The sequence below is a fragment of the Notolepis coatsorum genome (assembly GCF_963971535.1).
Source record: "Notolepis coatsorum genome assembly, chromosome: 4".
Lineage (NCBI taxonomy): Eukaryota > Metazoa > Chordata > Actinopteri > Aulopiformes > Paralepididae > Notolepis > Notolepis coatsorum.
Window position 1 is genome coordinate 14,049,180 of NC_140168.1, and position 14,546 is coordinate 14,063,725.

Here is a 14,546-nt window from a genome sequence, read left to right on the forward strand (position 1 = left end):
ACACACACACAGTACACACACACACACACACACACACACACACACACACACACACACACACACACACACACACCACAGACACACACACACCACAGACACACACACACACACTTCTCCCTCTTTCTCTTGTTAAAAAAAATAGATCTGACCTTGTCGAATTACAGTTGCGGCACCATAATGTGATCGCACAGATCTATTTTACTCACAGTCTAAAGGGCTTTATTTCGGTCATGAATAAGCTGCTGTACCACACAGCACTTGTGCTGGCGTCACCTACTGAGGAGGCTGCACTAGTGGAGAAGTTAGTCTAGAGCTCAAAATGCAGTAAATTATTTTCACAGCGTATGTTCATCAAAGATCTGATCACTGCAGTTTCTGACCTGATGTTGTCTGATCACTGTGTTGTACACTGATGCTGTAAACTGAAAAAGAAAAAAATACCAATAAAGTAGTAGTAGTAGTAGTAGTAGTAGTAGTAGTAGTAGTAGTGGTAGTGGTAGTAGTGGTGGTGGTGGTGGTGGTGGTGGTGGTGGTGGTGGTGGTGGTGGTGGTGGTGGTGGTGGTGGTGGTGGTGGTGGTGGTGGTGGTGGTGGTGGTAGTAGTAGTAGTAGTAGTAGTAGTAGTAGTAGTAGTAGTAGTAGTAGTAGTAGTAGTAGTAGTAGTAGTAGTAGTAGTAGTAGTAGTAGTAGTAGTAGTAGTAGTAGTAGTAGTAGTAGTAGTAGTAGTAGTAGTAGTAGTAGTAGTGGTAGTAGTAGTAGTAGTAGTAGTAGTAGTAGTAGTAGTAGTAGTAGTAGTAGTAGTAGTAGTTTATTCAGTCATTATCTCACACAATACAATATACACAATCATTTAATAATATTTGATTTGACAGTGACTGAAAAGGTATACAGACTGAAGCATAATGCTTATATATGCCTGTCCTATATTCTTAACAAAATTAAGACTCCAAAACTGTATTTTAAAAGAAAATAGCAAAAAAAAACTGTATTATTCACCTTTGTATAGTTTTCAAAAATAGCTTTACAAACCATTTTTCTTTTTAACACTAGCACAGCCGACCAGGGGTCACATGACCCCTAGGCATTTTCAATAAATGTATCCTCGTCACTCGGTCGAGCTCCAGCTCTGTCACTCAATGACTTTGCCTAAAATACCAGTTTTATCTGGTACGGTTTCTGAAATTTTAAAATGACTTCAGGAAAATGTAATTAGAACGTTATTCCACATTATGGGCCGTTGGAACAGACGAAAGTCACAGCACTTTGCGATGGTTTAGCGCAGGGGTGGCCAACCCGTGGCTCGCGAGCCGCATGTGGCTCTTTGCCCGTCAATGTGTGGCTCTTCCATCAAAAAATGTTTTATTATTATAATATATATATATATATATATATATATATATATATATATATATATATATATATATATATATATATATATATATATATATTATTATTTTTTTTATTATTATGTCACTCAAACCTACATTTCATTGTGGTAAAGCTCATATTTGTATATTTAGAGGTAATTATATAGTTTACACTGTTTATTTTTCTCATATTTCTCATATAAGCTGTCGGGTCATCTGACCCGTTCCTGGCGGGAATTAGGGAATTTTCTCCATGGCTGTGCTAGTGTTAAACATATTGTTAAAAAAGAAAAAACATGCACAATGACCCCCCCCCCCCCCCTGCTGTGTGTAGGTGTCGTATCAGCCGCATCCTGGAGGCCCCCCACGGTAACGCCCTGCTGGTGGGGGTGGGGGGCAGCGGCAAGCAGAGCCTGTGTCGCCTGGCCGCCTTCCTCAGCCTGCTGGAGGTCTTCCAGATCACCCTGCGCAAGGGCTACGGCATCAACGACCTGCGGGTAACCACACACACAGAGAGAGACACACACACACACGCACGCATAAAGAACTAGTATGACATCATGCCGCTATAACACTTGAATTTCCCCAGGGCGATTAATGAAGGAACACTTGACTTGACTTTATTTTCTCTACTCACTGATTCCTTTCATTCCCTGCCCTCCTCTCGTTCTCTCTCTCCATCTCTCCGCGACAGAGCGACATAGCAGCGTTGTACATCAAGGTCGGCGTGAAGAACATCGGGACGGTCTTCCTCCACACGGACGCACAGATCCCAGACGAGCGCTTCCTGGTGCTCATCAACGACATGCTGGCCTCAGGTTTGACCCAAACACACACATCATCACCTCCTCGACCTATAACCCTCCACGTAGAATGATCAGCTGTCATATCCTTTCATGTTATGATGAGAATTGTGTCTGGGAGTCAGGCTAAGCTCCATGGCCATCAGGGACAACCCCTCCCACCCACTATACACAGACTTATGCCCCTTTTCCACTGCATGGTACCTACTCGACTCTACTCTACTCTACTCGGCATTTTCGGTTTTCCATTACCAAAGTACCTGGTACCAGGTACTTTTTGGGTACTTTTTGGGTACTTTTTTAGTCCCTGCTCTGTCGAGGTTCCAAGCTCGTGCCAAGCGAGTAGAACTGGTACCAGAAAAGTCACGTGAAACACTGCAGACCACTGATTGGTCAGAAGAGAGACGCGTCACTCGTTGGAGAGTCTGAACGAAAAACAGAAAGCCGCCATCTTTAATGTCTCGCATAGGATTTCATGTTTGCAGCAGGCACAAGTGCAATAAACAAAGGATACAGTCACTGTGTATTCTGCCTCATTTATTGATTAAACAAAACCGACATCAACACAATTTGCCACCGAGCGGAGAGTTTAGTCTCGCAAAAAGATCGCTGACTTGTCAAGGCTTAAGCTTGTTGTTAGGTTAGGTGCTAATGTTGTGCTAGCGTTTTAGCATGGCTATCGTACATAGCGTGATCAATATAACTCGCTATTGATTGTTTGTATGAGTAACGTTAATGCTAGTAGAATATACACAACGTGAGGTAATCACCATCCATTTTAAACCGGTTATTACCTAATGCTAACGTTAGCAAATAGACGCGAGACTGGTAACGTTACAGCTTTGTTGTTAGCCTAATGCTAACGTTAACGTTAGCATAGACAGCCTAGCTAACGTTAGCGCTTGTAGAATAGACACAATGAGAGGTACCGTTAGCGTTAGCAGAATAGACACAACGAGGGTCTCGTTAATGTTGTTATTGATTGATTGATTGATTGATTGATTGATTGATTGATTGATTGATTGATTGATTGATTGATTGATTGATTGATTGATTGAAAACTGTGTTTTACTCTGGCTTGCGCCTAGCTCACGGACATAGCTATGCTGGAGCTCTCACAGAGCTATGGAGCTCTCAGCTGTACACCAGCAGCCCCGCCTCCCCACACGGAGACAAACTGAGTACTTTATTTTAGTACCTGCAGTGGAAAAGGAACGAAGTACCAGGTACCTAAAGCGAGTAGAGTAGAGTAGGGTAGAGTCGAGTAGGTACCATGCAATGGAAAAGAGGCATTAGTCTTCAGAGTGAGCATGACCTTTTGAAGTATATAAATGGTGTACTTCATAATCAAATGTAGTATGCATACTTCCTTAGGTCCTAGAATTTGAGTGACTTTGATACCTGTGAGCTGTTTTTAGAGGGATTTCATTTTCACAGGGAGAACGACTTGTTGCAGTCGTAGTCGGTCAAGTGCGCACCCTCTTACCTACATAGTATGCATCCTGCGTCGTTTTAGGGGACATCCCAGACCTGTTCAGTGAGGAGGAAGTGGACATGATCGTGACGTCTATCCGCATGGAGCTGAGAGGCCTGGGCCTGATCGACACCAGAGACAACTGCTGGAGCTTCTTCATCGAGAGGATACGACGACAGCTCAAGGTCGGAGGTCATTGGGTCTCATTCTCCAACGGACTTAACTTAGGGCCATTTAAGACATCTTAGATTTTGGGATTTCCCAACCGTCTCTAAGCTTGGATTTTTTTAAATGTTCCGACATCAAATGCGTAATCTTTTTCTACCGTACAAATATTGTCATATTTATTTAAATTATGATTAATTAATTCCAAGGAGGCCTGTAGAGTTGACATGAAGGAATCACTATGATTCCTCCCAAATAAAGCCGAATCCAAGTGGTTAGATATCCAAGCAGAGTGTAATGATATGGCTCATGGTTTCCTCTGACCACCATCTCCACCGATCACTTACTGTATGTCTCTTTATTTCACCGTGTCTGTCTTCTTCTCCCGTCCCCCCAGGTGGTCCTGTGTTTCTCTCCGGTGGGCTTCACCTTGAGAACCCGCGCGCGGAAGTTCCCGGCTCTGGTGAACTGCACGGCCATAGACTGGTTCCACCCCTGGCCTCAGCTGGCCCTGCAGTCTGTCAGCACCACCTTCATACAGAAGATACCTGACCTGGAGGTCAATACACCACTCACACACACACACACACACACGCACACGCACACACACACACACACACGCACACACACACACACACACACACACACACACACACACACGCACACGCACACGCACACGCACACACACACTCACTTCCTTTGGTCAACCCTCCTTCCATTTTGCTGCTCCCTGCAGTTGGAACGAGATACAAAAAACTTTGAAAATGGACAAATGAATCCCCAACACTACTTAAGGAGAACACTACTGTACTTTGATGAACATTGTTGCTCAGCTGATAGAGTTGTGCCCTTCCTGATGGCTTGTCGTACAGAACTTGTAAGTCGCTTTGGATAAAAGCGTCAGCTAAATGACTAAATGTAAATGTAAATGTAAATGTACCCTTCAAGAGGCCCTTTTGTCATCTCGCCAGGCCGTTGTTGTAAATAAGAATCTGTTCTTAATTGACCTGCCTGGTTAAATAAAGGTTGAGCGAGAGAGAGAGAGAGAGAGAGAGAGAGAGAGAGAGAGAGAGAGAGAGAGAGAGAGAGAGAGAGAGAGAGAGAGAGAGAGAGAGAGAGAGAGAGAGAGAGAGAGAGAGAGAGAGAGAGAGAGAGAGAGAGACTCACACTCACACTCACACTCACACTCACACTCACACTCACACTCACACTCACACTCACACTCACACTCACACTCACACTCACACTCACACTCATCATCAATCATCATCCACACCATGATTCCTTGTGTGTATTTTGTGACCCACAGCCGGACGTGCGAGCGTCGATAAGCGAGTTCATCTCCTACGCTCACACCAGCGTCAACGAGGTGAGAGCCAGAGCCCTGCCGTCACCCTCCTGACACATTCTTTATTTAGATTTTATTACGGTTCCCCATTAGCTGGTGCCATAGCAACCAGCTAGTCTTCCTGGGGTCCACACAAAAAAAACATACAAAAACAATTATTATTGCAAAACAAAATTATTAAAAGTCAGTACTCAACACACAATGCATAATGAAACTAACAATTAAGATGGCTAAAATGACATGCAAGCACAGAGACAGAAAACAAAAAGAACAAAACAAAATACTTTACAGTGTTAAATACAATTTAAGATTATTTTTTTAAAGTGAATCTACTGTAAATGCAGCAGAGGTTTTGAGGCAGGTTATTCCAAAGAGTTAATGCTCTAAAAATAAAAGATCTCCTTAAAGCGTTTTGTTTTTGGACCTGGCAAATCAAGCTGCCCACTACTGGAACCTCTAGTGTACCATCTACCATACCACCATACCATCTCACCTCGTCTCCTCGGCCCTTAACCCCTGCCTCTATCCTCCTGACACCATCCGACCTCATCTCCTCGGAGTGTAGTTGTAACTGAGGGGTACAATTCCCTGACTGTATTGATAAGTATGGTATCATTAAACCACTACCGCTTTATGTACTTTAACTACTGGCCATACAGTACACAATATCTAAATATGATGAACACTTTCCCACAATGAAATCGGGTCCACACAAAGGTAATAATCAAATATTTAATGCAGCAAAAGGTACATAGGATATTTATCTCTTACATTTATCAATTGAATGCACTTGTAAGGCAAATGAGTATTCGTAGGCAAATCAACACTGAATGTCCAATCTCTGGTTACGCAGGAAGCAAGTATACAACCTGGCTCTTAGGGAATTATAACGATGGCACACTTAATGATTATAGCTGGATATACTGTAGGGGTCCTCCCGGTTGTAAGCCGGTAGGGGGGGTAGGAGAGCCGTCGGCAGTATCCCGTCTGGTCAACGATTTCTAGAGAGAATTCAGGTACAGAAGACAGTGCAGTAGAATCTTGATCCACAGATGAATACACCTTGGCTCTCTTGTAGGCTGTAGCTGTAGCTGTAGGTCCACAATGAAGAAGAAGCGAGGCGACCTCAGTCTGGTCTGAGCGCCGTCTCACCTTGACTCCTCTCGGGGTAAATCCAACACTCACCGGTGTTGGCGATTATCCGCTCCACAAATCAAAGTACCAAAGCAAATATATATTCCATGCCGCATAGGGCTCAGCAGTCGTCGGGTAGGTAATCCAATGTACAGGTCCACTCGGTCCTCGCCTAGAACTCCTCGGATGAAAGCGTCACGTGTGGTCTGCCCAACCTGGCTAAGACTCTAGATAACACGAGGAAGCGATGGGGATGCTGCTCACTTTAGAACTCTAACCGCACGATGCACCATACATAATAGACTATTATTAACCTAATAGAAATACGTCGCACTCGACGGTACAGTGCCAAACTATGACAATTCAGTTATTAATTCGCACGAGGTCTCAATGCTATTCTAAGGCCAAACAGGCCATACTACACCGCACGCGGTATCGTGGGTGAGGCTTCACGTTCTGTTACTTAGTTGGGTAGAAGGGTAAAGGACTAAGGGTCTTCTACATTTACTTGCGCCATATTTATATGCACGGTGAACAAATAGTGCCACTCTCCTTTCGGTAGCCGTATTCCTGCGCAGAGCCGGGGCTAGTAGAGACATGTCTCGTCGGTACCATTGAACTTGGCTCCAAGGGGCTTGTCTCCTGGCGCCAGGTCCTTGTCCAATAAGAGAATGAACTATTATGGGCTATAGTAGACTAAAGGGATATTCCGTGTATATGTACAAGGAATATACAAGGGATATCAAACGATATACAAATACTATTCAATATATATCCATAAATAAATATATATATTCGGTTTAATCTGATCCTTCACAACACCCGCCCCCTAATTAGTCCCACCTAATTAGCTAAGCAGAGACAGATTAACCGCACTGTCCACTACTCAATGTCCGCTGTAAGGTCAGTCAGTTCACAAAGTCATGGGGTCATGGTCGTCATCGATAGTATCGGGGAGCCTTGGCAGTTCTATTAGCCTCGCCACGGGTCGGGTGTAAGTCCGCCCTTGGACGAGCACTTCAGCTGCTCGGACCTTTCCATCGGCACCGGTGATCACTTTGCTTACGCGGCCAGCCGGCCACATAGCTCGGGGTAGTGACTGGTCGATAATCATGACGACTGTTCCTTCTGTCAAATTGTCTCTCTCTTTCACCCATTTCTGGCGGGTCTGTAGGGACGGTAGGTAGTGGAGTAGGAAGCTGTTCCAAAACTTGTCAGCCAGTACTTGACTGTACCTCCACATTCTTCGGCCGTTCGCTTCTTCAGGCCTGTACATTGTCTGGGGTAGCGCGGGGTCCAGCCGCGCCATCAAGAGTGTGTTGGGGGTGACTGGGTCGACATCTGCTACATCACTTGAGACGTAACCGAGGGGCTTTGAGTTCAATACTCCCTCGATCTCCGTGAGGACTGTCATTAGGACTTCTTCCGCCACGGTCTGGGCCCCAAGCACGGCGTACAGGGCTGTCTTTATAGAACGTACTTCTCGTTCCCAAGTTCCACCGAAGTGAGGTGCGTTCGGGGGATTAAACTGGAAGTCAATCTGGGATGGAGCGAGGTGGGTCTTAAGTTCTGGGCCCATAGCTTGGAAGCTCTCTCTCAGCTCTCTTTCTCCGCCTTTGAAGTTTGTCCCGTGATCAGACAATAATGTAGACGGTTTTCCTTTCCGTGATGTGAATCTTCGGAAGGCCATAAGGAATGAGTCTGTGCTCATGGTTGGAAGGAGTTCGATATGTATCGCTCTGGTGGTCATGCATTTGAATACAATACCCCACCGCTTCTCGGTTCCTCTTCCTTTCTTTATATACAGCGGGCCAAAACAGTCCATACCGGTGGAGTGAAAGGGCTTGTCGCCGAGTCGGAGGCGATAGGGAGGTAGGTCAGCCATCCGGGGTATACTGGGCTGGGCTCGCCACTTACGACAGTCTAGACAGGTTCGCTGGAAGCGCCGCACTGCTTCTCTCCCTTGCAGTATCCAATAACGACGTCTGATCTCCGCGAAGACTCTCTCTGCCCCTGCGTGGTGCACATCCTCGTCGTATTTCTTTATAATCAGCTCTGTGACCTTGTGTCGGCTGTTCAAGACTATCGGGTACTTGACGTCATCCGGTAAGTCTGGGGCTCTCCGCAGACGACCACCCACTCTGATGAGACTATGGGCGTCGCTCTCGGGGGCTAGGTGGAGCAGTCTGCTGTCTGATGGGACTGGCTTTGCTCCCTGTAGACAGGCTAGCTCATCGGGGAACGAGTCTCTCTGGGCTCGTTGTAGTAGAAGAAGTTCTGCTTCTTCGTAGTCAGCTGCTGAAATGTCAGTCGTAGGCTGAACCTCTGGGTGGTGCCACAGAAATGTCTTTAGCTGCGCACTCTGTAGGGTGAGGCAATCGTCTAGATCGGGGTCTGTGGGGACGAGTGTGTGTGTCAACCCACAGAACATAGATTTCTTGTTCTCTGCCTCCTCTTTACTCGCCTCCCGTGGGGTGGGTGTAGGCCACTCTTCTTCGGGGAGCTTGAGAAACTCTGGTCCGTCACTGTAGAGGTTGTGACGGGTGAGGTCATCCAGGGACATTCCCCGGGTGATGACGTCAGCTGGGTTGTGTTTGGTGTCCACATACCTCCAGCTCGCTACTTCTGTTAACTCTTGAATCTCGGTGACTCTGACTCCCACGAAGACCTTGTATCTGCACGAATCAGACCGGATCCATGTGAGTACGGTCGTGGAGTCTGACCACAAGATTGTTCTTTGCACCGGGATGGTGAGTTCACGTTGGATTAACGTAGCGAGCTGCGCTCCTGCTAGGGCTCCGCAGAGCTCTAGACGCGGGATGGATTGTTGCTTTCGTGGGGCTATTCTTGAGCGAGCCAGGATGAAAGCAGTATGTATTTCTCCTCCCTCCTCTCGGGCACGCAAGTAGGCCACTGAACCATAGGCTACTTCGGAGGCGTCGCTGAATACGTGCAGGTCGATCTTGCATGTCTCTGGCCTCACTGTGGGTGGGAAGTAGCTGCGGCGTATATTAACACCTGGGAGTGAGCGGAGTTCCGTCTCCCACTCTCTCCATGTGGATGCAAGGTGTTCGGGTATGGGATCGTCCCAGCCCTGGTCCTTGTCCCATAGCGCTCTTACAATCATCTTTGCCCTGGTGGTGTAAGGTAGAATACATCCCAACGGGTCATATTGTCTGGCGAGTGTTCTGTATACACTCCGTCTGATGGTCGGTATTGCCGTCGACCTTCCCTGCTCCTTGGTCAGGGGTTTGTGTCTATAATGGAGCGAGTCTGTTTTGAAGCGCCAGACTAGTCCTAGTGTCATTTCTTGGGCTTCTCCTGGGATGGTCGCCATCCAGGTGTCGCTGCTCGCTGCCTTGTCCTCGGGGGAGAGGCTGCGCAGTACTTGCGGGTCGCTGCTGGCCCACTGCCTGAGATCAAAGCCGCCTTTGATCAGGGAGGCGCGGAGCTTGAGTAGGAGAGCCTCGGCTTCTTCTGGCGTCAAGACGCTTTGTAAACAGTTGTCCACGTAGAAACTATTTGTCACACTTTGTCGGACCTCTTCATCTGCTGCTGGGTCCTCTGGTGAGAGGCTGCGCAATACTGGGGGGTCGCTGCTGGCCCGCTGCCGGAGATCAAAGCCGTCTTTGATCAGGGAGGCGCGGAGCAGCGCACGACGTCGCCAGTCAATTTTCTTTATGTGTCCCGCTGTGATTCGCTTGTTAATCTCAGCGCGGTACACAGCCTCTTGAGCGGGGTCTTTGGCTAGGCGCCGCTCTCTGTTCAATAGATACCGCTCCGTCGCCTCTTTTGTGGCGTGAAAGGTGGGCATTCCCTCTCGCCTCAGGAGTGGAGTTGCGTATCTCATCACTCCGTTGACTGTGACTCTCTTTGTCCCTTGCTCGAGGAGGGTTATGGCGTAAATATCTTCCTTAGAACGAATGTCTTTCTTTTCGTTCTTAAAGGGCATTGTCTCTAGTGTCCATAGCCTCTCGACATGCTGCAGGAGTGTGGTGTCTCCTTCTGTCGCTCTGGAGTGGAGGCAGCTAGTGGCTGCTGTTCGGTTAAGAGACTTGGCGAGGGGGCCTTGTAATGTCCATCCTAGGCGGGTCTCGACTGCTGCAGGGCAACCTCTGGGTCCTGTATGGACCCGGTCTATCGGGACTATGAGGTCTGCATGGTCGGAGCCTATCAGCAGGGTCGGGGTGGCACCGTCTATGAGCGGGATATGGAGTTGACGCAGGTGCACATATTTATCCATCAGCTTGGCGATGGGGTAGGTGTACTGCGATAGTCCTATTTCTTGGCTGGTGAAAGCATTAGTAATCCTATACCGTCTCTCGGGCTGCCCGCTTGCTGCGATAGTGAAGGAGACATTCTCGCCCTTTATCGTCTTTAGATCTCTTCTTATTGTCCGAATCGTCATCTGGTTCTCGCTCCCTCGCAGCCCCAGCTGGGCCGCAGCGGACGCGAGGAGAAGGGTCTTCTCTGATCCGTCGTCAAGGACGGCGTAAGTGTCCATGACCTTATCTTGGTAACTCAGTGTTACGCGGACCACCTTTAAGAGCACTTGGGCGCCGCTGCTGCTAGCGGGGTCAATGTACATAACGCTTGCCTTTGTGCTGCTGGATGGTGCAGGCTTTCTTCTGTTACTGTCGTGTAGGACATCTAGGTGGGCTCCGTCACACCGACTACACCTCTTCTTGAGGCGGCACTCGGCTGCCATGTGACTGCGCGCACATCGGTAACAGCGCCTGTTGGACTTTATCCATTGACTCACTTCTTCAGCGGTCATCTTCTTGAACAGGTCACATTGTGATAACCAGTGTTCCTTTTCGCAGTACGGGCACACCATCTTCCACTTCTCTTTCATCGAGGGGGTACTGTGGTTCTTGCTGCTCGGTACTGATTCTGATTGGTGCATGACAGTCACCGATCTTCGGCCATCGTTTGCTCTCCTAGGTCCCTCTCTGGAGCTTGGTGTGCTCCGCACGAACGTATCCAGCCGTAGGCTGCTGACTTCTCTCGCCAGGAAGTCGGCTAGGTCTAGGAGGGATGGCTCGGGACCGTTAGGATCACGGTGGTCTCTTTGCCGCCTGAAGCGCTCCTGTCGGGCGGGCGGCAGCTTCTCTAAAATCCTCTCGACGTTCGAGTTTGCGTATAGTTCGTGCATACCCTTTTCTCGTTGCGCCCCCAGCATCCCTACCAGGGATTGTACTTTGATAGACAGGTCGTCTAGTGAGCGATTGTCTGTTGCTGGGGGTAGGCGGTCAATATGCCTTATCTCTTGTATTACGTAATCCCATATACGTCCATATCTTTGGTCTAGTGCTGCTAGAGCCGCTGTGTATGGGGTAGTAGAGGTGGCATAGGCCAGCGCTATGTTGTGCGCTCTGGGCACTTTCAGGTGCTTCAATAGGATAGCATACTTGTGGCGTTCATCAGCTACATCCACCATCATTGTCTCTAAGCACATCCGTAGCTCCGTGTACTGTGCTCGGTTCTCATGGGTGAAGTCTGGAAACGTCGGTGTGCCAATGTATGACGCCGTGGATGGCTGGCACATCGGTGAGCGTTGGAAGAGAGGCCTCCTGGGCGAGTCTCTTCTTACGCCTCTCGGTGGGCTGGTACCGGCAGGGTACCATGGCCCGCTGGTCCAGGTACTATTCCTCGGGACTGGTCGTGCGTCATGCTCACCCGTGAATAGAGTCGGGGGTCTGTAGCGCAGAGCCGCGGGGGTATAGCCTGGGCTGTACTGGACCTCCTGGTCCTGTGGAGTAATGTGCTGCTGTCGGGCTTGACTCTCCTCTTCTCCCTCTTCTTCCTCTGCCAGGTCTTCTAGATCCTATAGTCGTCTATTTAGCCTCTCCGCGGTGTCCGCCGTTCCTTCCTTGTAGCTGGGTCTCACTTGGACCGGTCGGGGAAGGAGTTCGGAGGGGGGTGTAGGCTCTCTCTGGTGGTCGGGCTCAGGGTCGCTTAATCGGTTAGGGGAGGGTGCCCTTGACCCGTGTCTTGACGAGGCCCTGGAACCCCTTGTGGAGGGAGGGGGTGTTGCCCTGGTGATCAGCTGCTCCATTAGCTGCGCTTGTAGTCTGTCGCGCTCGGCTTGTAGTCTGTCGCGCTCGGCTTCGCGCTTGGTGAGATCTGCTTCTCTTTGGGCACCGGCAGCGGCACGCTGGGTGTCGGCCCGGTCTCTTGCCATATTCTCTTCCGTCTGAAGGCGTCTCAGCTCCAGACGTATGCGCTCTTCTTCGCTCCGTTGCTGCGCTTGGAGGCGTTCTCTTTCAATGGTAGAATGTTCGCGCTCGCTAAGCGTCTGTGCTTGGAGTCGATCACGCTCCGTAGCGGCTGCTAGGCTGGCGAGGAACGCCTGTGCCAGCATCCTCTCCGCCTCGCTGGGGGAAGACGCTGGTTGGGGTGATCCGCTCCTGGCAGTACCCGTGGGGGATGCGTTCCCCTGCGGGGAGTCCTGGAGCTCTATCTCCTCGGCGCTCTCCTCATCTTGTTCCGTGCAGAGTTCCATCTCTGGAGGGTTGTCTTCCTCCCGGAGCTCTTGGGGGACTACTTCTTCGGTCTTGGCGGGGGGTAAAGTCGTGTCAGTTCTCTCCTGGTCCCCACCGTGAGCTTGGTCAGTTACATTAGAACCCACTAGGGCCTCTGTGGTCGGGGTATCCTGGTTGATAGGGTCGGACATAATTCTACTTTCTACTTCTACCGCGTTTACCGTTTGTAGAAGGCTAGGTAGTATACTGGCAGCGTAATCCTCCAAGTACTGAGGTGGCTGTCGTCTACGCTGCGGGCGTTCTACTTTAGGAGGACCGTTTCGTGGAGTGTTCATCATAGGCCATTTCAATATTAATACCACTATATTAATCGGCTCGAAGGACCAATTGTAACTGAGGGGTACAATTCCCTGACTGTATTAATAAGTATGGTATCATTAAACCACTACCGCTTTATGTACTTTAACTACTGGCCATACAGTACACGATATCTAAATATGATGAACACTTTCCCACAATGAAATCGGGTCCACACAAAGGTAATAATCAAATATTTAATGCAGCAAAAGGTACATAGGATATTTATCTCTTACATTTATCAATTGAATGCACTTGTAAGGCAAATGAGTATTCGTAGGCAAATCAACACTGAATGTCCAATCTCTGGTTACGCAGGAAGCAAGTATACAACCTGGCTCTTAGGGAATTATAACGATGGCACACTTAATGATTATAGCTGGATATACTGTAGGGGTCCTCCCGGTTGTAAGCCGGTAGGGGGGGTAGGAGAGCCGTCGGCAGTATCCCGTCTGGTCAACGATTTCTAGAGAGAATTCAGGTACAGAAGACAGTGCAGTAGAATCTTGATCCACAGATGAATACACCTTGGCTCTCTTGTAGGCTGTAGCTGTAGCTGTAGGTCCACAATGAAGAAGAAGCGAGGCGACCTCAGTCTGGTCTGAGCGCCGTCTCACCTTGACTCCTCTCGGGGTAAATCCAACACTCACCGGTGTTGGCGATTATCCGCTCCACAAATCAAAGTACCAAAGCAAATATATATTCCATGCCGCATAGGGCTCAGCAGTCGTCGGGTAGGTAATCCAATGTACAGGTCCACTCGGTCCTCGCCTAGAACTCCTCGGATGAAAGCGCCACGTGTGGTCTGCCCAACCTGGCTAAGACTCTAGATAACACGAGGAAGCGATGGGGATGCTGCTCACTTTAGAACTCTAACCGCACGATGCACCATACATAATAGACTATTATTAACCTAATAGAAATACGTCGCACTCGACGGTACAGTGCCAAACTATGACAATTCAGTTATTAATTCGCACGAGGTCTCAATGCTATTCTAAGGCCAAACAGGCCATACTACACCGCACGCGGTATCGTGGGTGAGGCTTCACGTTCTGTTACTTAGTTGGGTAGAAGGGTAAAGGACTAAGGGTCTTCTACATTTACTTGCGCCATATTTATATGCACGGTGAACAAATAGTGCCACTCTCCTTTCGGTAGCCGTATTCCTGCGCAGAGCCGGGGCTAGTAGAGACATGTCTCGTCGGTACCATTGAACTTGGCTCCAAGGTGCTTGTCTCCTGGCGCCAGGTCCTTGTCCAATAAGAGAATGAACTATTATGGGCTATAGTAGACTAAAGGGATATTCCGTGTATATGTACAAGGAATATACAAGGGATATCAAACGATATACAAATACTATTCAATATATATCCATAAATAAATATATATATTCGGTTTAATCTGATCCTTC

The 14,546-nt window shown here is 48.5% G+C and overlaps 1 protein-coding gene across 1 annotated transcript in view; it reads left to right on the forward strand.

Moving 5' to 3' along the window:
- LOC311226411 (dynein axonemal heavy chain 11-like) overlaps positions 1 to 14,546 on the forward strand; it is a gene marked incomplete at both ends in the record, with an annotated part of 709,106 nt that overhangs the window by 628,162 nt on the left and 66,398 nt on the right. The window contains 5 exon segments of the mRNA XM_084311837.1: positions 1,701 to 1,863; positions 2,061 to 2,184; positions 3,686 to 3,828; positions 4,206 to 4,367; positions 5,118 to 5,177. Coding sequence (XP_084167963.1) covers positions 1,701 to 1,863; positions 2,061 to 2,184; positions 3,686 to 3,828; positions 4,206 to 4,367; positions 5,118 to 5,177 — 652 coding nt within the window.